The 25,180-nt window shown below is 40.0% G+C and overlaps 1 protein-coding gene across 1 annotated transcript; it reads left to right on the top strand.

The window, feature by feature from the left end:
• The first annotated feature begins 14,850 nt into the window (after positions 1-14,850).
• On the top strand, positions 14,851-17,522 carry LOC146961155 (uncharacterized). The gene is made up of 3 exons (XM_085770733.1): positions 14,851-14,893; positions 16,182-16,373; positions 17,193-17,522. Exons 1-3 carry the CDS (start codon positions 14,891-14,893, stop codon positions 17,469-17,471), a joined length of 474 nt encoding a protein of 157 aa, XP_085626859.1. The 5' UTR covers positions 14,851-14,890; the 3' UTR covers positions 17,472-17,522.
• The last annotated feature ends 7,658 nt before the right edge of the window (positions 17,523-25,180 follow it).

Here is a 25,180-nt window from a genome sequence, read left to right as displayed (position 1 = left end):
TGATCTTGCTGCTCCTCCCAGAAGCTTCTGAGCTTCATCGTCCGTCCCTGCAGCAGATTCAGAGACACTGGTCACTTCAGAGCCACAAACAACAAATACAGCAGCACTCTGCAACTGAAGGGAGTGGAGGGGGGGGGGTGGGGGGGGTGCAGTGAAAGAAAAGAAAATGGACTTCTGTGTGCTTTGCTAGCAGCAGCAACAGCTTTTTTTTTTTTAATCCTAGCCCCAAGCCGTCCTGTGCACTGAAGCAGCTATTACATGGCACCAATTAAGAGGCTGGAGCGCAGCACCTGGTCCTCCCCGTCCGCTGGCCTTCAGTGGCAGCTGACTATACAGTTCCCCCTGCCAGGTGGTTCCACTTCAATCACATTAGCTAGTCACTGTAGGGTTAATAAAGAGCCTGCCCCCTCCCTCCTCCTCCTCCTCCTCCTCCCTCCTGCCTGTTTCTTTTCTGAAGCAAATCTAAAGACGGAGCATTTTAAAACTCGTTAAAATTAAGATCCCTCCGCCGGCGCTGGATAATTAAAGCGGTGGCAGGACGAGCTCCTTGGAATCCAGGGCTAATGTTTCAGAGAGGGAGGGGGGAAGGTGGAGGGGTGGGGGGAGGTGGGATGGGGGTCCCTATCCGCTTAGTAGTCCATTTGTACAAAGAGCAGAGGATCATAATAGACCTTTTCATGGATAGACAAAACAGATGGAGGCCAATTGAAATGAGACGGTGCAGGGGAGACTGTACATATCTGCCCGGATACTGGCGATGTGGAGGGATTCACAAAAACAAGTGGCGAGTGGCGAGCCAACAGCAGCAATACACTGCAAAAACTCAAAATCTTTCCAAGAATATTTGTCTTATTTCTTGTCAAAATGTCTAATTTCTAGTCAAAACAACCCCTTTCCACTTATAAAATAAGACTCATCACCTAAAAATTAACTTGTTTTTAAATCATTTTCACTTGAAATAAGTAGAAAAATCTGCCAGTGAAAGCAAAACTTGCTCCACTATCAGATTTTTCTACTTATTTCAAGTGAAAATCTGCTTGAAAGAAGTAAAAAGTGTCAAAAACAAGCTGCTTTTCATGTGATGAGTCTTATTTTAAGTAGAATGAGGTTTGTTTTGACTAGAAATAAGACAAATATTCTTGGTAAGATTTTGAGTTTTTGCAGTGTAGCAGCGAGTAGCAGCGAGTGGCGTTGGCGGCTGCAGCTCCACGCGGCCTTTGTCTGCCGCCGCCGCCGCCGCCGCGTTATCGCACCGAAAACAGCTTGAAAACCACAAAACCTTGTAAATAAAAGGAGTCGCGGCCGAATGTGTCCGACTCTGACAATCAATAGTCATTTGTGAGCTGAGCGACGCAGCAGCAGCAGCAGCAGATGCATCCAGTCAGTGACATTTAAAGCTGCTCGGCCTTTTCAGCAGGATGTTAATGCTGCGTCTCAACTTCACCTCCTGTTGCTTTGTTGTCGCTGTCGATTTCTTCCTTCCTTCGTTTTGGGAGGAAAGAAAGAAATAAAAAGTTTATTGCTTTTCTGCTTTTATTCTTTTTCATCGTCTCTTAAGCAGCTGAAGGAAAAACAAACCTTTTGTTTCTCCCCAATAAAACAGATTCTTTTAAAAGGTTTTTTTCAGCATAGCACCAGAGAAATGTTGAAGGCGTTTGATTTTAAAACCACAAACTGCTTTTATTTTGAAGTTTAAACAAAGGACGGAGGAGACCTTTTACATCCTGTTTATAATATTCACACTGAGAGAAAAAACATTCAAACCCAAGACTCAAAACTTGTTGTTCTACCTTTATTCTAAGTCATTTGATGTGTTCGGTGTCAATAAAGTTTGGAGAATTTCAAACTTTATTTAGCTGCACAGCATCAGGTAGAAACTCACCAGTGAATCAGTGAAGTTTAATCAACAAATGATGAAATAAAACCTTTAATGTTTTTAGATTTCTAATGGTGAAACATGCAAACATCAAGTCTAAACGTGGTGACGTGTGGAAGGTTAAAAAGTGAATCTGAAGCAGCTAAACTCCAACATTATCACAGTTTTAAATGACAAATGACAGGAAAAAATAACGATTATTACCATAAAAAGCCATTTAATATGATGTAATAATTTCACATTGACTCTCAATCAATCAGCAGAATGACAGAATAATAAAATAAAAACTCTCCTCAGATTCTCCATGTTCTCTCTGTGGATGTATTTTATGTGTGTCGTCCTCAGAAGCATCACGAGACACATCAAAGCCCCGAGACCGAGCTGGAGATGGAAGGAGAGAGGAGGGGGGAGGAGGAGGAGGAGGAGGAGGGAAGGAGAGAGGGAGGGAGGGAGGGAGGGAGGGAGGGAAGGATGCCCGCACTTTAATCTTCTTTATCCGCTGATGTGAGGACAGACCGTCCCAAATTCCATTTATACGAGAAATACTGATGCAAAAAGGTCTTTATACCAGAGTGAACAAATTGGGATGCAAATGTGCAGCCTTTGAACTGTGTAAAGTGGCATAATGGGATGATCCATAAATTATTAATCAGTGTTGGTTTAGAGCTGAACCCAGAGGACTGAGGCTGACATCACCGCCGCAACACAAACCCCCCAAACACACAATCTCCTTCTTCTGAGGAGGAGGAGGAACACATTAATGCAAAAAGGAAAGTTTGTAAGGAAAAATAGTAATAAGAATAAATAAACACACTGTGAAAACCAGCGTCTGTAAATGCAACATAGCTATTTGAAGGCATCTTTTCCAAATTCCAGAGGAGCAGAGGACACAAAGAAAAGAGATTTACAAAATAAATAAGAGTGATTGTTGTCCAACAGATGAATTAAAATGCTGGATTGTAACAGTTCATTCAAAAGATTCATGGACACAGACAAGAAAACAATAATATCTACATAATAATATCAGTCGAACCTGCAGAGAGTTGTCTTTAATTATCATTTTAGCATCTTTCAGCTCGTTGTTTAGGTCAAACCACAACTTTCTTTTATCTACAGGTGGAAAAAAAGAACAGCAGCTGGATGAATATTTAGCAGCTGTTTCCTTCAGGATGTGGTGGAGACCAAACATTGAGATAAAACTGCTCAACCGCCACATGAACGATAACGTCTCTAACTACAGTCTGTGTTACATGTTGGCAGATGTTGCTGCAGCTCACTGGAATAAAATCTCTTATTTTGAATTAATGTCTCATTTATTTTTGACAGATAATGTCATTGAAACTATTGGGAAAAAGATCAGTTTTGACGCTGAACCTCTTGATCGTGAGACGTTACATGTGTGTAGCTACATCCTGGTCTTCTAATGTGTTTTATTAGAACTTGGAAGTTGGGTTTCCTTTCCTTAGTTCGGTGCTAAACTGGTTCAACTCTGCTGAAGGCAACGTGCATCAGCGGTTTTGCATGAATTTCCCTCTAAAACAACTCTGTGTGGTAACGTTGTGTTATTATCTCATAGCGTGGTGAATGTGCAGCTCACAACTTGTCCACCAGAGCGTTGTGGAGTTGTTGGATTGTGTATTTGATGAGTTGGATGAGGGAAACCAAGAAATCCCATAATGAGCCTCCGTAGCGTAGCTCTGAGCAGCTCACGGCTCTGCTCCGCCGTTCTAAAAATAGCTTGCACCGACAATTAAAGGTAACGAACCTACTGCTATGACTATAGGGATTACAGATCAATAGCAAACTAAACGGTTTCTTTTCCAACTTGTAACTTGGACATGTTTGGCTTTGACTTCCAACATTAAAGCAGAAGTAAGCGATCCGGTGGTTTTGTCTAACTTCCTGTGAGCAGATGGAGTTAGCAGTCCCCGCCCTCGTCCCTACGTCACCACATTCAGGCGCATCCCTTGGCTGCACACACAGAGAGGACTGCCCCTTTATGCCGTTCTCTCTCCTCATTGGATAAAGGTTGTAGGATACAAGGAAAGTTTTCTCCTGGGCTCAGAGCAGAGCAGAGTGACTGACAGACCCGTGTTTCAGACCAAACACTCTACAGAAGTGATTGCTGTCGGAAGATACAACTATTTAAGACTTATATTAACACAAATATTCTGCTTACTTCTGCTTTAAAATAAAAGATAGAAATGTTTCAACACTCTAAATTAACTTTCTCCTCTGACATCTCATGTATCTCCACCTCCTTCCACACTCAGTTTAAAGTGAAACCCCCCTCCCCACCTCCCTTCCTGTAAGAAGTGATAAAAGAGTCAGGACAACAGAAGATAAATATGTTTCTGCTGAAGTCGGTCGTCCTCTTTCTCTCAGCGTCGTCAGAGTGAATCCAGATGAAATTGCTCGTTAAATCGGACTCGGCTCCCGGGTCGCACTAATCTCCCAGTAGCTACTACCCTACCCTACCTACCTGCCCTCGGACCCCCACACGGAGGAGGGGGGGGCTCTCTCGCATTGTTTGGAAGCTGGATTAGCGTCGCTCCGAGTGACTCTGCATTATTGTGCTGCGTTGTGGAACTCCAACGCCGACTTTCCATGGGGATCGACGCCACATGCCGTCCTAGGTTAGCGCTCCAGCTAGCAGAGCCGGAGTGGAGGGTGATGGGCTGGCAGGCTGCTGGGCCCCCCGAGCCAGAGCACACTGTAAAAAAAAATATTAAAAAACACCCTCCTCCCAGCAGAGTTAGGGTTTTATCTCAAGAAAACAAAATAAGATGCAAAATATTCTTACTTTTCATGGATAATGCTCTCAGATTATGCACAATGAGTGTAAATGTGTTTTTCTCTACACCAACACAGACGAGCCACAGGGCCCCCCACCAGGAATTTCCTGCTTTTTAATTATGTATTATTGTCATGTTTTCCATAAAACCCCATGGGGATGCAGGCAGCCATCACCCTGTCTCCAATTACATTTATATATTGTATTTTTTAAAAGCTTTTGCCAAATGGGCTTTGTCGAAACATCTATTTTTCCCCCCCGAGGAATTTAAATGTTCAAAACAAAATGAAATCAGCTGCTGAGAACAAATAAATGTTTGTAAATGTACATAACACTAAAATAATCAGTTAGCTACATGTTTTGTTATATTTAGAAAATAAATGTGTTTCTATTAAAGCTCCATGGATGTTTGTATTAAGGCTCCTTCAGAATAAAAGTAGATGTTTGTATTAAAGCTCCTTCAGAATAAAAGTAGATGTTTGTATTAAAGCTCCTTCAGAATAAAAGTAGATGTTTGCATTAAAGCTCCTTCAGAATAAAAGTACTGTAGATGTTTGCATTAAAGCTCCTTCAGAATAAAAGTAGATGTTTATACTAAAGCTCCTTCAAAATAAAAGTAAATGTTTGTGTTAAAGCTCCATATAGTAGAAAGGTAGATGTTTCTAGCCTTAAAACCAGCCGTCAGGACTTCCTATGACTTTGTGATGTCACAACAAAGCAGTCACTAAAGCATTAAGATGAATTGTTTGATTATTTTTCATGATCATGATTATGTTATGTGCAGCTGTGTTTTGTCTCCTCTCTCTCTCTCTGCCTGACACTGAAGATGTGCTTTTAGGCGACTTGTTTTTTTTTTAGCCGACTCATTTTTTACAGCGTGCGTGCGGTGGCCAGACTCGGAGCAGCTGGTCAGTTAGCAGGCCACATCAGCGTCAGGCCGCCTCACTGATAATGGGATTAGCTTAAGCCAGGCAGCAGGGAAAGCAGAGAGGGAAGGGAAGGGGAGGAGAGGAGATGAGTGGGCATGGAAGAAGGGAGGAGGAGTGGGGTAACAATCGCCACTGTAAGCAAACAATACAAGCTTCACTTTGACCCCACGAAAGCCATAGCTGCACAGTGCAGGGTGGGGCTATACTGCAGGTATGTCGGAGCTCCGCAGACCCAGGATAAATTATTTATTTACTTTATCACTAAAGATGTTTGAAAATCTGTGGATAATTAAAGTAAAAAATGTTTTTTAAAAGTTCAATTTGGCCTCTGAGCTGCTGCAGATTCACACTCTCCTACAGGAACTACTGTGTGTTTATGATCTTATCTTATTCTATAGCTGCAGTTGCAGGCCTCGGTGGGGGGGCGGGGCTTTGTTGTGACATCACAAAGTGACAGGAAGTCCTGACGGCTGGTTTTAAGGCTCAGTTTCTGAATACAGGCTGTGTGCATTTCTCTGTGGACTGAGGCTTTGATACTTTCACAGTATTAATATAGAACCTAGAGCTGCTTTATAATCACACTACACATGGACATCTACCTTTATACTGTATGGAGCTTTAACACAAACATCTACCTTTATACTGTATGGAGCTTTAACACAAACATCTACCTTTATACTGTATGGAGCTTTAACACAAACATCTACCTTTATACTGTATGGAGCTTTAATACAAACATCTACCTTTATACTGTATGGAGCTTTAACACAAACATCTACCTTTATACTGTATGGAGCTTTAACACAAACATCTACCTTTAATTTGAAGGAGCTTTAACACAAACATTTACCTTTAATTTGAAGGAGCTTTAACACAAACGTTTCCCTTTGTTTTGAAGGAGCTTTAACACAAACATCTACCACTTTGTTGCTTTCTCATCCTCCATCTCCGTCCTCCTCCACTTCCTGCCTGGACTTCTGGGAGACATTTGGATATTTCTTGCAGCGCTCGCCCTCGGCCCCTCGGCCCCTCGGCTCACCTGCAGAGGAGGCGGTTGAACCACACTGGGCTCTAATAGGCTCGCAGCAGCTCTATTATCATAGCCAATCTCAGTAGATTGAGGCTTCATCTTGTGTCGCGCCGACCGCAGCAGCCCTTTTTAATGGCCCAAGTCTTTGCTGAGGGGGAGCCGCTAATAACCGCATCAATACCAGCTGCAATTTTTGGTGTGATGAGAAAGCCCTGAAGTCGACATATTACTTCCTCTAAACCAGCAGCAGCAGCGGTAGAAGTACAGAAGTACTGCCACGTAATTTCACCCTAAAAGCCCCCTGGCACTCCTGCTGAGGGCTGGAGAAGAGGATTTCAGGGGGATTGATCTGCGAGAGAGAGAGATGGATGTGTGAAAGCTCAGAGCCGCCTATTGATCGGAGACGAGTCCATGATACATTAAAAAAAAAAAAAAAAGAGAGAGATAGCCCCTCCTTAATCCTGGTCTTTAATCAGAACAGAGACCGGTCCTCTTCAAAATAATCTGCAGCCGACTGAAATTTCATATTAGTAAGAGATGTTATATAAAAGGGTGTGAGAGTAATAGATTCCCAGAGGGAGACGACTGATGTGGGACAAATTGCTGCACTTATGAGAAGACAAAAAAAATGAGTTGGTGTCAAGTGGAGAGACGGAAAACTTCCTGAAAACTTCCAGCTTCAGTGGGATAGTTCAACATTTTGGCAAATTGGCCCATTGCCATAATCCCTATAGTCATAGCAGTAGGTTTGTTACCTTTAATTGTCGGTGCAAGCTATTTTTAGAACGGCGGAGCAGAGCCGTGAGCTGCTCAGAGCTACGCTACGGAGGCTCATTATGGGATTTCTTGGTTTCCCTCATCAAACTCATCAAATACACAATCCAACAACTCCACAACGCTCTGGTGGACAAGTTGTGACCTGCACATTCACCACGCTATGAGATAATAACACAACGTCACCAGACAGAGTTGTTTTAGAGGGAAATTTATGCAAAACCGCTGATGCGCGTTGCCTTCAGGGACAGTTTTTCATTAAAGCAGAAGTAAGTGATATATTTGTGTTAATATAAGTCTTAAATAGTTATATCTTCCGACAGTAATCACTTACATAGAGTGTTTGGTCTGAAACACGGGTCTGTCAGTCACTCTGCTCTGCTCTGAGCCGAAGAGAAAACATTTATCGTATCCTACAGTTTTTATCCAATGAGGAGAGAGAACGGCATAAAGGGCTGTGTGTGCAGCCAAGGGATGCGCCTGAATGTGGTGACGTAGGGACGAGGACTGTTATGGTGCGTTCAAGGCAACTCGTAACTCGTGTTTTTCCGACCGTGAAGTGGTACCAGTTCGATCTGGTACGAGTTCACGGGTCAGAAGTTACGAGTGGCCGTTATAGTGACTTTCACAGGTAAAACAGGTCGGAGAAACACGAGTGGGTTGCCTGGAACGCTACAAAGTCGTAAGTTGTGACTTGAAGCTGTAATTTACGATTTCAAAAGCCTGCCTGGAACGCAGCATTAGCGAAAACGACCGGATCGCTTACTTCTGCTTTAAGCAGTCTCTGTATTTCTGTATTTATTTTCAAAAAATAAAAAACATTTCAATAATCTTCAAAATGTTGTGAATTTTCCACAAATGCTCTGATTTTCAAAGAAGATTTTATAAAAATAAACGTCCTCACTTTAAACTTTGTCCTGATGGAACAGAACCATCTTCAGTTTATTTCAGTCCTCAGAAAGATTAAAGACCGACACACACACACTGTGTAGCCTATAGGATGTACTGTGCATGTAAAGAAATTCATACACAAACAAGCTCCAGATCACCATGGCACAGGTGCACACACACACACACACACATTTTTCCCATGAGGCACCTGACACATGCAGCTGCCTGTGGCTCTGACATGTTCATACATGTCATTCCAACATGCTGTCGAGAGGCATCCAGGACAACACACACACACACACACACACACACACACACACACACACTGATGCTGCTTTCAGGGACTTGTTGTATTGTCTCTGGTTCAACTCTGCTGGGCCGACCGACGGTGACCTCTGACCTTGTGCTGACGAGGCAGTGAAGCAGCGTTTGATGATGTGATGAAATAAAAGAAATAAAAAAACTGTTCATGTTATTAACGAGATCGTTCTGATCGAACTCCTCGTCTCGATGAAAAGTTAACGACAGGAAGCAGCAGGAGGACGAATCCTGACCCGAAGCACTAATGAGCTTTTTGAATAAAATCCAACCTCATCAGGGGTGTGTGTGTGTGTGTGTGTTTTTTTATTTTGAAGGGGGAAACACCCCTAGGGATTGGTCTACAGGATTCAATTGGATCGGTCTACATTCAATTTAATTTATTACAGTAATACAGCTGATACCAAAGAACGTCTGGGTTTGCGTGGGTTTGACCATGTCCCCATTCGTTCAGATGGAGGTCTAGTCTTCTTGGACTTTTGGAGGCGTTGCCAAGATGGCCGCCGAGTGGCATGACTTGCCTATAAGGACTTACTTACTTACTTACTTAAGTTACTGCACTGGCATTTCTCCCTCACATTGTCCTGGATCCTATGTGTTGCATCTTTTTAACTTTTTTGATATGTGAAACAAACAAACAAACAAACAAACATGGTACCAGGTGCTGTGATGAGGAGTTTCAGCCTGGTTTCTAATTAACTTGATGAAACTTTCAAGTTAGCCTAGCCTTCAGAATAACTTTATCCCATTGCTATGTTATGTTTATTTATTTGATATGGACATCACAAATACATTGAGACTGTTCCAGTGGACAGACCAGATGTTTTGCTTGGGTGTGTTTAGCACATGTGCTAATTTTCAACACCCGTCTATAGGTGGCTAATCTAAAAGCACAGAACATATTATCAACAGTATGAGATGAAACCAAGTGCATGACACTACATCACGACAGTAGCATACTAAAAAAAAAAAAAAAATACAGAGCACAGGAACAACGAGAAGAGATTGTTCTCATCTTCTCAACACTTTTTTTCAAGATGCTATACTCCACTTCCCATGATCCCTCTGTGATCACATCACTACTACCCCCCCGTTATCCTGCTAACAGTGCTGCAGCGGTTTCACCACTGATCTCAGTCTCGTTATGCAGATGATGCTGTAATGAACATGAGTCGTCCTCCCATTAGCAGGGTTGGACTGACGGGGCTGCAGCAGGGGCTTCTGGGAGTCTGACAGCTTTTAGGAGGGGGAGGGGGGGTTGGGGTGGTGTAGTGGAGGGGTGTTGTGGGGGGCGGGGGGGGTTGCAGTGGCAGCAGGGGCTGCTGGGAGCTGCTGGTGCCGTGGAACGATGCCTGAGCTGCCAGCAGCACTCCTCCACTTCTAGCTGCTGCATCGGACACAAGCTGACCCCCCCTCACCCTCATCCTCACCCCCCCCCCATCATCATCATCACCCTCCACCCCCAACACACACACACACACACACACATCTTCCACACACACACACACACTCGGCCAGCCGTGCCTTTGTCTGGCGTGTCCACATGCATCTGTTCTGCATGGCAGCGTTGGCACTGACAGTCTGCTATTGTTGCCCCCCCCAAACCCCCCCTCAACCCTCTAACCCCCCCCCCACAAAAAAAAAAAAAAAAAAAAGGTTCACCCCCTTCAGCAGTCCACACAGCCACAGTTTGGGGTAATTGCTGGTCCTAATTAGTTCACACACACACATAAACACACACACATTTGCCAAAAACACTGATTAAACAGTTGAATCCTATTAAAGAAGAAGCTTCGCTGAAACAAAGAGGTTTTTTTTTCCAAACACCATTGTTCTCATGAAGTGAAACAGACCAGACTCGGTTTGTAACAGTTGTGATGACGACGAGCGGCCGAGCTCCTCTAAAACAAACCTGCTGCTGCTGCTGACGTGTTTGTTTTCACTCCACAGCCAATAAACACAAGCAAAGCTGCAGGTTCATTTGAAATTTTCGGTAAAACTCCAATTTACAGGCCGCTAATTACATGGTAATGTCAAGAAACAGCCAACAAATAAGAATTAATTGCATCATAATGTCTAGAATTAGCCTAGAAATAACGATTGATTGTGTAGAAATTGATTGTAATTGACAGTTGCAAGGACTTGGTGGAGGAAAATTCTGGCATTTCCCCAAAATATTCAAAGCAAAGCATGTGTAATCTTTTGCCTTTATGAAAAACATGACATTACTATGAAATTGACCGTTATTTCTAGGCTTTTTTGTGACATTACTACAAAATTAATTCTTATTTCTTGACATTATCACGTACTGTAATTAGCGGCCTGTAAATTAAAGGGTAACCAAATATTCTTCCCCAATCATAAACACTCTTAAAGGAAACAGAAAACTAATTACAAACATATAAACTGGTGAAATGAATCGACTGTGAATTAAAATGAATATTTTTTTGACATTTCTGTGAAAATAAACTGCAGCTTTAATGTTTCTATTTAAGGAAACCAACAGGTCATTGAAGGTTTGACTCCACCCACCTGTCACAGCATGACGTTGTGATGTCATGCTGTGACAGGTGGGCGGAGTCAGACCGTGATGATGTCATTGAGTCTTTTCCACCGACCTGCAGGCGGCGACAAAGAGCCACAAACACAGGAAGGAAAAGTCTGAGGCTGAATTAGTCAGAATATTATATTCTATATTTCTTTCGGTAACACTTTACTTGACGCCTATCTCTATAACACATTATAACTATACTTATAATGAGGTATAATGCAGTTATAGCACTGTATAACTGTAATTATAAACACTCATACATGATCATAATGCTTTATAACAATAATCATAACACACTATAAAGCATTTTATCATGACTTATAAGGTCAGGTATTATAATACGTTATAATTGTTAGTAACTCGCTGACAATGCCCACATCGATAATGCATTATAAATATAGTTATAATGTGTTATAATTGGCTTATGAACGTGTATAGCTATCATTATAAACTCTCATTAATGATCATAAGACTTTATAACAAGCAGCATAACACATCATAGAGCATTTTATAATGGCTTATAAAGTCTTAGTATTATAATAGAGTTATAATGCGTTATAATGTGTTATGCTTACTGTTATAAAGTCTTATGATAATTAATGAGTGTTTATAATGATAGTTATACACGTTTATAAGCCAATTATAACACATTATAACTATATTTATAATGCATTATCGATGTGGGCATTGTCAGCCAGTTACTAACAATTATAACCTATTATAATACCTGACCTTATAAGTCATGATAAAATAAAATAAAATATTTATAGTGTGTTGTGATTATTATTATAAAGCATAATGATCATTTATAAGTGTTTATAACCATAGTTACACAGTGCTATAACTGCATTATACCTCATTATAAGTATGGTTATAATGTGTTATAGAGATAGGCGTCAAGTAAAGTGTTACCACTGATGATGCTCCGGTGTCTGATGATTAACCTCTTCTCTCTGAGTCTCCACAGGTGATAAATAAATGATGTAACCAGGCTGTAAACATGTTTCATCCCCTCTCTCTCTCTGTAATAATAAACTGAACCTGGTTGATCCCTCTCCTGATCTGAACTCACCTCGGTTCAGTCCTGTTGCTTTAAGCTGCAGGCGGCCGTTGTCATGGACGCTGTAACCTGATAGTAATCAGGGCTCCTCATGGGGGGGGAATAGGAGCAGCACCTCCACTCAAAATAATCGTCGGAGCGTGGCCTCGTCGGCTCCCAGGAGCCCCGACACCACCTCAGCCCTGATTTAATCTGCTCATTATTACACGGAAAAATACTGACAAAATACATCAGCAGGTGGGAGACTCATCGGTGAGGCTGGATGATCTGCATTGTTCATCATAAACCTCCAATTAAGAAGAATACACGGTTCATTTATTAGCTATTTGAAAAGAAAAACAACATAGTTTGGTTATGGAATGAAAATAAAAGAAGCTTATTAATATTATATTGTTATTTATGATAACAGTGTTTTGCAACTTTCTCTTCTTTGTCTTCACACTGTGGTGGGAACTTTCTGCATTTTGTGTTAAAGCTCCATACAGTATAAAGGTAGATGTTTGTATTAAAGCTCCATACAGTATAAAGGTAGATGTTTGTATTAAAGCTCCATACAGTATAAAGGTAGATGTTTGTGTTAAAGCTCCATACAGTATAAAGGTAGATGTTTGTGTTAAAGCTCCATACAGTATAAAGGTAGATGTTTGTATTAAAGCTCCATACAGTATAAAGGTAGATGTTTGTATTAAAGCTCCATACAGTATAAAGGTAGATGTTTGTGTTAAAGCTCCATACAGTATAAAGGTAGATGTTTGTGTTAAAGCTCCATACAGTATAAAGGTAGATGTTTGTGTTAAAGCTCCATACAGTATAAAGGTAGATGTTTGTGTTAAAGCTCCATACAGTATAAAGGTAGATGTTTGTATTAAAGCTCCATACAGTATAAAGGTAGATGTCCATGTGTAGTGTGATTATAAAGCAGCTCTAGGTTCTATATTAATACTGTGAAAGTATCAAAGCCTCAGTCCACAGAGAAATGCACACAGCCTGTATTCAGAAACTGAGCCTTAAAACCAGCCGTCAGGACTTCCTGTCACTTTGTGATGTCACAACTAAGCCCCGCCCCCTCACCACCTGGATGACACCATCCATCCAACAACAACTTTGCAGGATTTGTTTTCTCTGAGTGTTTTATTCTGAAATCTGCTCTGTTTTTTGACACTTGTTGTTACTATAGAGCTCCAGAGAGAAGCTAAGAGAGGAGATAGAAAACTACACTGAGATGGTTTTTAGATCTTCTCATGGATCAACTCTAAAATATAAAACACAGGAGAGGAGAAAAATATGACATATAACAGTCTGAAGTGTTTCAGTCAGTTTGTTGTATGAGCACAAATTTAAACTAATTTTGGTTATTCATAAAAATGTCTAAACTGCATATATAACATGGGTATAACACTTTACTGTGTTGCTGTATGTGGCCTGTGTGCAGCTCCGTGTGTGTGTGTGTGTGTGTGTGTGTGTGTGTGTGAAGCTGAGACTTTGATTCTGTTTCATTTGTCGAGCCACAGCGCCACCTGGGGGTTAAAACGAAGAAGTTCTTGACTTCACCCCCAGAGAAAACAGCAGCAGGTCTCAGGTTCACGGTTCATCTGTCTCCTCAAACTGTCTGATAACGTGTGATGTAAGGAGGAGGAGGAGTGTCCAGGTGTGTTATCAGGACTAAAGTGAGAATTTCAAACTCGTAATTTTATCATAAAACAGAACAAACTGTGAGGCAGTGAAGGGATCTGATATGAAATGAATCCACTGTTACATAACTATATGTTTGTTTGTCTTACATCGTTTTTTATATCTCTACCATATATTTGCATATTCTTCTACTTTTTTTTTTACCTTGTATGTTACAAATGCTACTGTAACAACCAAATTTCCCATGTGTGGGATTGATAAACAGTCTTATTTCTTATGTATCTAGTATTACTACTTAGTAAAACTGCATTATGTCTTTATCATGATGTTATTTGATAGACTGACTTATATTTAAAGAATCAGAGCTGTGGATGTTTACACTAATAACATTAGAAAAATATGTGTTTTATGTATTAACACATGTTCTGTTGTACCTTTTGTTGACCTTTGGCCCACAGTTGGAACCAGTAAACTGATGAATTTTCATGGAGCATATATTTTTTTATTACATTTTTAGATATTTTTTATTACCCAGTGGGACCTTTGATAGTTTGTCATTGTTTGAAGTTCTTGTTTAATTTAATTTAAGTTACATTTGTTTAAAGCAGCAGATCTGTCCTTTATTAAATAAACATTTGAAACAATTATTTTGAAATTATGATCATTAATATGCTCTTGTTTATTTTTATTTGTTATTTTATTATTTATTTGTTTGTTTTGTTTTTATTCTTGACATGTTCAATAAAAATTGATTGATTGATTGCTTCCATTTTGAACCAACTTTTCTTTTTTTTGAAGTGTGATTTTTAACCTTAATTAATTACTCTACTCTGTGATGGATGTTTGTTTCTCATCGTCTCCTGTGATAAATAAATAACATCTGATGTATATTTTATGCCACCAGGAGGCAGCACAGGACCAGGAATCAGCAGGTTGAACCGGAAGTCTCCACGTGCTCGGCTCCTCCTCCTCCTCCTCCTCCTCCTCCTGTGTTTGTGTTCAGAGTTCAGTTCTTCTGGAGCTTCCTGCACAAACATGGTGAGTTCACACTTTTTACACCTTCATGCTGCGTCAGAGTGAAGTAAAGACATGAAGAACAAGAAGAACTTACTGCTGTTGATGCTGCTGCAAACAGAAGAAAAAGAATCAGTAAAAATGTTGCTTTCACTTTCAACCAACTTTATTGTTCCTCTTCACTAAAGTCCAGAAGGAAATGTTTTACTTTTACTCCATCTCTTGAGTTTATAGAAGAATATTCACCACAAAACAGAAGATTTTAAAGTGTAATTGATCATTTATGTTTCTACATTACATCCTGTTGTAGAGTCAGAATAATACTAGGCTAAGTCAAAGTCAAAGTCAAAAGTGTTTATTGTCATTTGTACAGTGGAAAGGTGAGTTTCCCTGACAATGAAATTCTTACTTTGCTGTCCACATCACAAAACGCCAGCAATTATAAAAACTAGGTATAAAAATATGTAATAGTAATTGTTATGATGATTATTAGCCTACATTACATTACATTACATTACAGTGGCTCGGGGAATACAGAATCTAAAGAGGACAAAAGATGAGATACAAATAAAGATAAATATATATATGTACAAATATACAATGATAGATAGATAGATAAGTTGACAATGACAAATATGATTACATTACATTACATTATAGTGGCTCAGGGAATACAGAATATTTTTTGTCAGGCCATCATTGCAAATAAGAACTTGTTCTTAATGATTTTTGTCTGGCTAAATAAAGGTTAAATTAAAAAAAAAAAAAATATATATATATATATATATATATATATAAAGAGGACATAGAGATAAAATAAAGATAAATATATACAGTATATATATTATGTATGTACTGTATATAGATAAATTATACAATATAAATTCACACCGTACTTAAATATGATAAAACATATCAAAATAAATCAGAATAACTATATATAGTATATATATATATATATATATATATGAATTACACATTCATAGCAAACGTTTACCGTAACACTTTTTCGTTCTTCCTCCTCGTTTTCCTCTTAAAAAACTGAATCAAAGACGACGTCGACCTGATGAATCAGATCTTTGTGAGTTCAGCTCATTAACATGAAGGTCACATGACTCCTCCCCCCCTCCCCCACCTGAGGGGTCAGAGGTCAGGCTGCTGTTTGGTTAAGCACAGTAGGATCTGGTTAAAGATCTGAATGGACCACACACACACACACACACACACACACACACACACACACACACACACACACACACACACACACACACTGAAACATGTTGTATTGTGTGTGTGTGTGTGTGTTACCCAGAGTTCCCGTGCAGCCGGCTCGGCGCTGCAGGTCCACGCCGTGCGGTTCGGTCCGGGTCGGGAGCTGCTGAGTTCTCTGACGTCGTTCGTGGAGGAGCGGCGGCTGCGAGCGCCTTTCATCATCACCTGCGTGGGCAGCGTCACCAAGGCAACGCTGCGGCTCGCCAAGGCCACCGCGGAAGACACCAACCATGTGAGACGGGTTTTTGTTTCTTTTTCATTCTGCACCTTTCAGACCGTCCTTACCCAGCATGCACTGCGGGGGAATGTGAACGCACCTCCACGGCCTTTAAAGGGATAGTTCAACATTTTGGCAAATTGGCCCATTGCCATAATCCCTATAGTCATAGCAGTAGGTTTGTTACCTTTAATTGTTGCTGCAAGCTGTTTTTAGAATGGCGGAGCAGAGCCGTGAGCTGCTCAGAGCTACGCTACGGAGGCTCATTATGGGATTTCTTGGTTTCCCTCATCACAAACTCATCAAATACGCAATATAGAGGGAAATTCATGCAAAACCGCTGATGCGCGTTGCCTTCAGGGGCAGTTTTTCATCATCAGTCTCTGTATTTCCCTCTAAAACAACTCTGTGTGGTAACGTTGTGTTATTATCTCATAGCGTGGTGAATGTGCAGCTCACAACTTGTCCACCAGAGCGTTGTGGAGTTGTTGGATTGTGTATTTGATGAGTTTGATGAGGGAAACCAAGAAATCCTATAATGAGCCTCCGTAGCATAGCTCTGAGCAGCTCACGGCTCTGCTCCACCGTTCTAAAAACAGCTTGCACCGACAATTAAAGGTAACGAACCTACTGCTATGACTATAGGGATTTTTGCCAAAATGTTGAACTATCACACTAAAATAAGAATTCACGATAGAAACGGAGGCGTCTTTTATTGAACGACTACATTATGTTCTGTCATTATGAAACAAAACTTACATGTTATTATAAAATCCATTCACAAAAACAATATGGCGGACGGTAGTAACTGTGCGCTCCCCTCTGGTCCCTCAGGTGCTGAACCTCAGCGGCCGGTTTGAGATCGTGTCCCTGGTGGGGACGCTGGGCCCGCGCCCGCACCTCCACGTCTCGCTGTCGGACGCCGAGGGCCGGACAGTCGGAGGTCACGTGCTCGGCGACCTGGAGGTTTTCACCACGGCCGAGGTGGTGGTGGGCGAGGCGCTCGACCTGCACTTCACCAGAGAGATGGACCAGAGCACCGGCTTCCCCGAGCTGCTGGTCGGACGACGCGCACAGACGGACGAGTCGACCTCGACACCACCGGAGACATGATGAAGCACGATGGAGCGGTGTCTGTTTTGTAATAAAAGGATCTTTTTTCTATGTTGTTGTTGAGTTAATACACTTTAATTTTTTATTTATTTTTATGTATTGGTTTATTTGGGTGGGACAATGCACATTAATGGACATATAAAAACATGTAAATGTGCCGGGTTGTAGCAGCTAGTGCTAGTTTCCGTCCGGAGTCCCAAAACATAAAAACAGTACAGTGTCAGAACAACAACAACATAGTAACAAACGTAATGCAGACAACAACACACAACTTTAACAAAATAAAACATTGACATTTTGACAACACTTCCATTGGTAGGGGGACCAAAAGAGTTTCTGAGATATTAAGTGCAAAAGTGCAAAGGTGCCGGGCCAAAGTGACAATTGAATGAATGAATGAATTTCATTTTTGAACATGTATAAAAAGAAAAAAATGTATAGTATGTAACTATTGTACATACAAAAGAAAGAAAAAGAGAAATTAAAAAAATACAATAAAATAAAGAGCTAAGACATAACAAAACACCGCACATTGTTCGAAAAAGGAGTGGGAAGAAGTACAATACTTTTTTAATTTCCCACCCCTTTTTAACTACTCTTCAGTTAACTACACAGATATCCTACCTATATAAATATATACCATATATACACTTCATAAATATCTATATAAATATATAATTTCAAAAATAAATATATACTACAAACATATCCTCGTAAATATAAATATAAATATATATATAAACTATCCCCATAAATAAATATAAAAGCCCCAGTATGTAACTTATTTGGCTTTTTATTAGCAAAAATCAAACATGTCTTTCATAAATCCGTATTTCACTGAAGTGGAATCACAGCCGCATACAAAGTAAAGCTTTCTGGTTCCTTAGAATGAGTTGTTACAAGTCGTTACAAATACATAAGTGGGCGACGCACCGAACCGAGGCGGCCATGTTGCATCGCCATTTTTTACGTTGAGTGGCAGCGTGACCGTAGGTAAATGTAGATTTAATCCGTGTGACTTTCTCAGCTATTTTCAGCTCAATCCAAAAAAAATCTTACTCTTGAAAATGATTTGGCGGCCAAATGGATGATTGGATGAATCATTTTAGATCCTACGTTCCCTGAAGGCAACGTGAAAGGGGAAGGTCTCTCGCCTTTTGGTTGAGCTGTCTGTCATGATGCCACGCCCCTCTCAGGTGATGTCATGCCCCGCCCTACACCACATTAGGGTCAAAAGTCTGAAACTGAAAAAAGATTTGACACTGAAAAAAACTAAGATCTGAATCTAAAAAGATAAAACATGCAACTGAAGGAAATAGGATCCCAATTATCAAAACATATGAAAGTGAAAAATTCAAAAGAATTGCCAGAGTTGATCATAATTATATTTATCCTGAAAAAACTATTTTTATTTTATTTTGAATACGCTGATGTATTTTTCAAAATTCCCCGGCATTGTTTTGTGCTACATGTTTATACTACAGTGAGAGTGTGTAAGGACTGATTTCAAAGTGATGAAGTGGAGGCTGGCTCGACCGCAGTGGTTAAACCAAATAGGGTTCAACGTTACTTGCAGGTGGGAGCTTCTCACAGGATTTTGAAATCTCATTAACTCAGAAAAACAGAAAAATTTACTCAGAAAACAGAAAAAAATTCAGAAAAATAAATCAAATAAATAAAAAGAGAGCTTTTTCCTTTCTTTTTTCAGGTGCATGCAATCCGCTTCAGTAGAAAGGTGAGTTGTCTGCATCTCTGACAATCAGTCACCTGTGCATGGCTTTTAAAGACATTACTAAGTCTTTCTGGAGCATTGAGCTTAATTGAAGCTTGATTGAAAGGCGTCAGAAATGGCATCTAAAAGTTTTTTGCCTCCTATGATTTGTTACATGTTGAACAAACTTTTTATGTTTTATTTTTGCTTGTGTCATGTTCATGAAAATCAAAAATCTCAAAATATCAGAATATTTAATATTAATTCAAGGTGTATTTATAAACTGACTCTGACTCATATTTTTACCCAAATTATTTTTTTACAGTGTTGTTTATTGATCAGTTTGAACAATCAGTATCAGAGTATCAATGTCGCTCGGCCTGCAGCTTCCACACACACAGAGCAGCAGCCAATAGGAGGAGGTTGGGGGGGGGCTTTACTCTGTGGGGGGGGCAGCTTTTTGCTAATTGATGTTAAACTGAGCTGCAGCCTTTCAGAGCCTCTGACCCCCCCCCGGTTGTGACGAGACAAAGCGAGAACCCCCCCATGGATTAACCGTGACCTGGGTGAAGAAAGGAGGTCTCGTTGGGGGGGTCAGAGGGAGGGGAGGGGGGAGTGGTAACAGCCCTTTAATGGAGTTTAATTGGAGCTGCTGACGGACGGTTCACAGCCTGATGATCCCTGTCTGTCCCAGATGAAGAGCATCGATCATTCATCTGTCTCATCAGCAGAAATGTGGTTTAATTCCTTCTCATTAACACCGACTGGATGTCAATATATCAATGTCAAATTGTCAGTATATCAGTATTTTGAAAGATTAGTTTTGTCCCAACCAATATCTGAGAACTCCGATTTTAGCATCTTTTCATTGATATTAAAATTTTACTTATTGTTTTTAAAGCTCTGAATGGATTCCCTATACGAGCTCAGGTCTGCTACAACAGTATATATTCTTTTAAAAGCAGACTTAAAACATATTTTTTCACAAGCTTTTAGTTTTTAATTGTTTTTAATTTGCAACATTTCCTTCTTTTTGTCTTTTCGTGCTTTTATATGTATTTTACGTGTATTGCTTATGTAATGTTGTGCTTTGTTTTGTTTTTGTGATGCACATTGATTTTGCGCTTGTTGCATGAAATGTGCTTTATAAATAAAAATTGAATTGAATTGAATTGGGGACGTGCAGTGTTGAATTTGGTACAGTTTATATGCGCGCTCAGACGCTTCAGAAGAAGAAAAGAAATTGGGGAAAAAAATAAAAGAAATTGGGTTGTTACAGTAGCATTTAGCATACATGGTAAAAAAAAAAAAAAAAGTAGAATAATGCAATAAAATATGCAAATATAAATGATACAAAAATACATTACAGAGACAGAGACAAATTATTTAAAGAAAAAATAAAAAGAAAGAGCGCAAAGTGTGTTGGATTGTGGATAAATTCATCTTTTTTTAAGGTATTTGCAGATGTAAAAATACCCAAGTGTTTTATGTCTAATTATTCAGAACAATCTCAACTCTACACTGCGGTCCATTTTTATCAAAGAACACAGTATAAAAATTTAGGCCAAATGCTGGAGATTTGAAGTCTGCTGAAAAATTTCAAATCCCTTGTGAAAACACCTTCAGTCATGAGGACGAACTGTTTTGGTGCTTGAAATAGGTTTACCAAAGTCTTCGCTTCACAAAAGCAGTGGAATATATGAATAAAGTAATAAGTAAGTGTAGAAAACAAGTCTAAAATGAAATTTTGTAAAATAGCTTTTTTTGAACATAAATGTTGTCTGTCATTCTATTTTCACCAAATGTCTCAAATGTGAGATAAACGAGGCTGAATAATGACTTCACATTATATATCAAGCTTCATGAGATGTGTTCTATAATGTACTTTGAGTCTTTGCTGTTTAAAAGGTAAAGAAGGAGGTTAGGTTATTATTTCTTCAATTATAACAGAAGTTAAATTCAGGACTTTTATTTTCAAAGCATTTCGCTAGAAAACAAAACTCTAGTTTTATTGTGTGTGTGTCGACAAGGTTAAACGTGTGTCAGCCTAACGCAAAGAAAACAGTTTAATTAGCACCTGGCTGATAAGGGCAAAAGGTTTGTGGTCATTTCTTATCATGTGATGTTTAATTACTAGCTAAGTCAGTTATTTAATTAGTTTGTTTATTAATGCAGAGATACGTATTTGTGTGTTTTATATTAGCTTTAATATATGAGGTTAAAATTGCATATTTGATTTAAAAAAAAAAAAGATTTCGAGTTAAATTCGATTTTAGATGTTGTCTTTTGGTTAAATTGGGTTAAGAAGTGATTTTTCCAGGATTCTAACAGTTATTCTAGCAGCTAAAAAACCCATAATTTTATTTAGGTGAATTTTTTTTAAGGCGATATAATAAGTTCATTGTTGAAGTTAAATGTTGAGAACAAACCTACGCTCTTTGATTTATTTCATTCAGACAAAGGACAAGTAAAAGTGTCCGGTGAGTTTCACCTGCAGGTTTGAACGAAAACCATAAAGTGGGAAAGAGGTGAAAACCTCTGCTTGGGTTTTGTTTGCTGACACGGAAAACCTTTTCAACCATTCACATCTTAAGAGTTATTTGTCTAAATCTATTTCCATGTTGAAACTGCAGCTCTCAGAGAAAAAAAAGGAAAATCCAGAGTGCTCAGAAGGTTCAAAACATGTGACGAAGGTGCTCTTTGGTGGGAACATTGGTCAAAAAAAAAACAATGGCTATAGGGCCTATCGAATAAAACATTTGAGTGAGTTAGCAGCTCTGAGAGTTTTAAAAACTTAATGGACTCAAATTTAATGAGGAAAAAAAATCAAGTTAAGCAGCTTTTTTTTTTTTTTTTTAGCTCAACACGTCCTGAGCTGTTTCCATCCAAACACTCTATGATTTCATAAAGTCTGAGTTTGTCCAATCAGCTGCTGCGGTGAGAGGAACTCATCAGAAATATCTCTCTCTCTGTGTGTGTGGAAACAGAAACCGATCGTGTGACCGAGTCCGGGGCCGTCGCTGTTGCTGCAGCAAGAGGAACGAAGCCACAACATTAAAGCCGAGCTACAAAGCGTCGGCGCTGCAGCTTTGTGCTTTTGTTTTGCGGCGTTGACGCAGCATGGTGGCCGCCGGAGCGTTGGTGGTCTGCTGGCTGCCCCACTGCCCCCCCAGAGGGATGAGGGGGGGGGCAACTAAAAGCAGCTCAGTCCTCCGCCCTGACAAATTAGAGGGCGACGAGGCCAAAGCTGGATGGATCTGAGATGAAGCTTTTTGATCCAGAGACGATTCTCAACCCTCGTCTTTCCTCCTCCTCTGTCCACCACAGATTTGATTAAACAGATTTTCTTGCTTTTTCCATCGTTGAGTTTCCACAGTGTGTGTATGTGTGTGTGTGTGTGTGTGTGTGTTTGTGTGTGTGAAGAAGCAGTGAAGTGATGTTTGTTGTTGGCGGACGAACGTGTCGCTGCTGTTTGCAGATGACACCCCGCTGCGAGGGACCAATTACATCAGACTGTGAAGCTGAGTCGACTTTAATCTGTGCAGCTGCAGAAGGAACAACCTGAACATCAGAGAGTCGCCGCTCTGATGTTTGAGTACGAAACATCATCATCACAGTTTGAAATGTTCCGACGCTCCGACGGCGATAGACCTGTCGACCTTCAGATGGAAACGGCCTCACACCACTGATACTGATGAGAGCTAATGAACAACTGGTCGTTTATATGTCAGTGGAGGGAGGCAAACAGAGACTAAGAGATGCACATGCAACTCAACAACACGTGAGCTGCAGGTCGACTCTGCTGAAAACACTCTTAGGAAACCACCTGGAAAACCTGGAGAATCTGGTCTCAATAAAACATTTCACAAACTGTGGTGTTGTTCAGGTGTTCAGGTGTTCAGTTGTTCAGGTGTTCAGGTGTTCAGTTGTTCAGTTTTTATGTTGTTCAGATGTTCAGGTGTTCAGTTGTTGAGGTATTTTGGTGTTCAGTTTTTATGGTGTTCAGTTGTTAAGGTGTTCATGTGTTCAGTTGTTCAGTTTTTATGGTGTTCAGTTGTTGTGATGTTCAGGTGTTCAGTTGTTCGTGTGATCAGATGTTCAAGTGTTCATGTGTTCAGGTGTTCAGTTGTTGAGGTGTTCAGTTGTTCAGGTGTTCAGTTGTTATGGTGTTCAGTTGTTCAGGTGTTCAGTTGTTCAGTTGTTCAGTTGTTCAGATGTTCAGGTGTTCAGTTTTTATGGTGTTCAGTTGTCCAGGTGTTCAGTTGTTCAGTTGTCCAGGTGTTCAGTTGTCCAGGTGTTCAGATGTTCAGTTGTTCAGGTGTTCAGTTGTTCAGGTGTTCAGTTGTTCAGGTGTTCAGTTGTTATGGTGTTCAGTTGTTCAGGTGTTCAGTTGTTCAGTTGTTCAGTTGTTCAGATGTTCAGGTGTTCAGTTTTTATGGTGTTCAGTTGTCCAGGTGTTCAGTTGTTCAGTTGTCCAGGTGTTCAGTTGTTCAGGTGTTCAGTTGTCCAGGTGTTCAGTTGTCCAGGTGTTCAGATGTTCAGTTGTTCAGGTGTTCAGTTGTTCAGGTGTTCAGTTGTTCAGGTGTTCAGTTGTTATGGTGTTCAGTTGTTCAGGTGTTCAGTTGTTCAGTTGTTCAGTTGTTCAGATGTTCAGGTGTTCAGTTTTTATGGTGTTCAGTTGTCCAGGTGTTCAGTTGTTCAGTTGTCCAGGTGTTCAGTTGTTCAGGTGTTCATTTTTTATGGTGTTCAGTTGTTAAGTTGTTAAGGTGTTTTGTTGTCCAACATCTCCATGTTTCCTACATTCTGTGTCACAAACTGTAAACTGTTTTCTTGTCTGTAACAACATCTGTTGCACGTCTGTCCGTCCTGGGTGAGGGATCCCTCCTCTGTTGCTCACCCTGAGCTTTCTCCTGGTTTTCCCTGTTACAGTTTTTCTCAGTCGCTTTGGTGCTATTCTCAGATCAGAATGAAAGTTCTCATAACTATTAGTTCAACCTCCACAACATGTAGTCATTTGTCCACATCATAGTAGCAGTTTTTCCTTCCTCTGAACAAATTGCAAATGCTTTTGGACATGTCTCAGTTGCTCTCATACAATTCTCTGCTGTTTTACAACATTATCATTTGTTTATGTCATGTCAGTCAAAATGAACTATACTTTTGAACGCTGAATAGTCTTTCCCTATAAAACTAATAGTCCTCATTTCATTGCTTGAGTCATTACATACAAAATTCTTGAACTAGTTTTCAAAATCTGTCAAACTAGTTTTAAATGTTGGGAGAAGCACTGTGAATTCAGTTATTCAAACATTTACAGTAAGGAACAACAGGTATGTATGGTATTGGACAGTAATTCAGCACTAAACAATCTGCACTGCTGTCATTGTGTCAGGCATTACTGTAAGATACAGTGGGACAAGAACTTTTTTACATTTACATTTAGACTAACAGCTTCACTAGAGAACATATTTACTGTATTGTAATGTATTACAGCAACCACAGTAAAGATGTCCCATCTCTACAGTACTGTACTACAGCATTTTACAAGTAGGAAGCACTTTGACAGTATTGTACACTACAGTAATAATGGTTGATGCAGTAGCCTACATGTACTGTACATTACTGTAATTTTACTCTGCATCACATAGGATTACAAGACAACCTCACAGAGGTGGAAGAGACTGAGCCATTTTTACTCTGCTACAAGAACAAGACATTTGTGCAATGGTGATTACAAACAATGGCATAAGGTTGAAAGAGATACAATGTAAGGATGACATTACTGTATCTTTGGGAATATTGAATCTGTTTCAATCGCTACAATTGACAGAGTGATGTAGATGAAAATGTGACTGGAACGTCTGGATGTGCAGGAATGATTTACAGTACTCTGTAGGTTCAGTTACTATATGTACTGCAACATTGTTTACGTAAAGTTGTACCCAAAGAGTGTTTCTTATGTTTGTTGTAGATGACTGTAGTGTATTTTTCCTTTGCA

Source organism: Trachurus japonicus, chromosome 24 (assembly GCF_045865225.1).
Source record: "Trachurus japonicus isolate A0001 chromosome 24, Traja_1.0".
Lineage (NCBI taxonomy): Eukaryota > Metazoa > Chordata > Actinopteri > Carangiformes > Carangidae > Trachurus > Trachurus japonicus.
The sequence above is the reverse complement of the archived record's forward strand: the minus strand, read 5'-3'. Positions and strand labels throughout refer to the sequence as shown.

What these genes read in the sequence shown, in the direction of transcription:
- LOC146961155 (XM_085770733.1), top strand. An exon ending in CCGCGGAAGACACCAACCAT is followed by an intron (nt 16,374 to 17,192) that starts GTGAGACGGGTT and finishes CTGGTCCCTCAG; the next exon opens with GTGCTGAACCTCAGCGGCCG.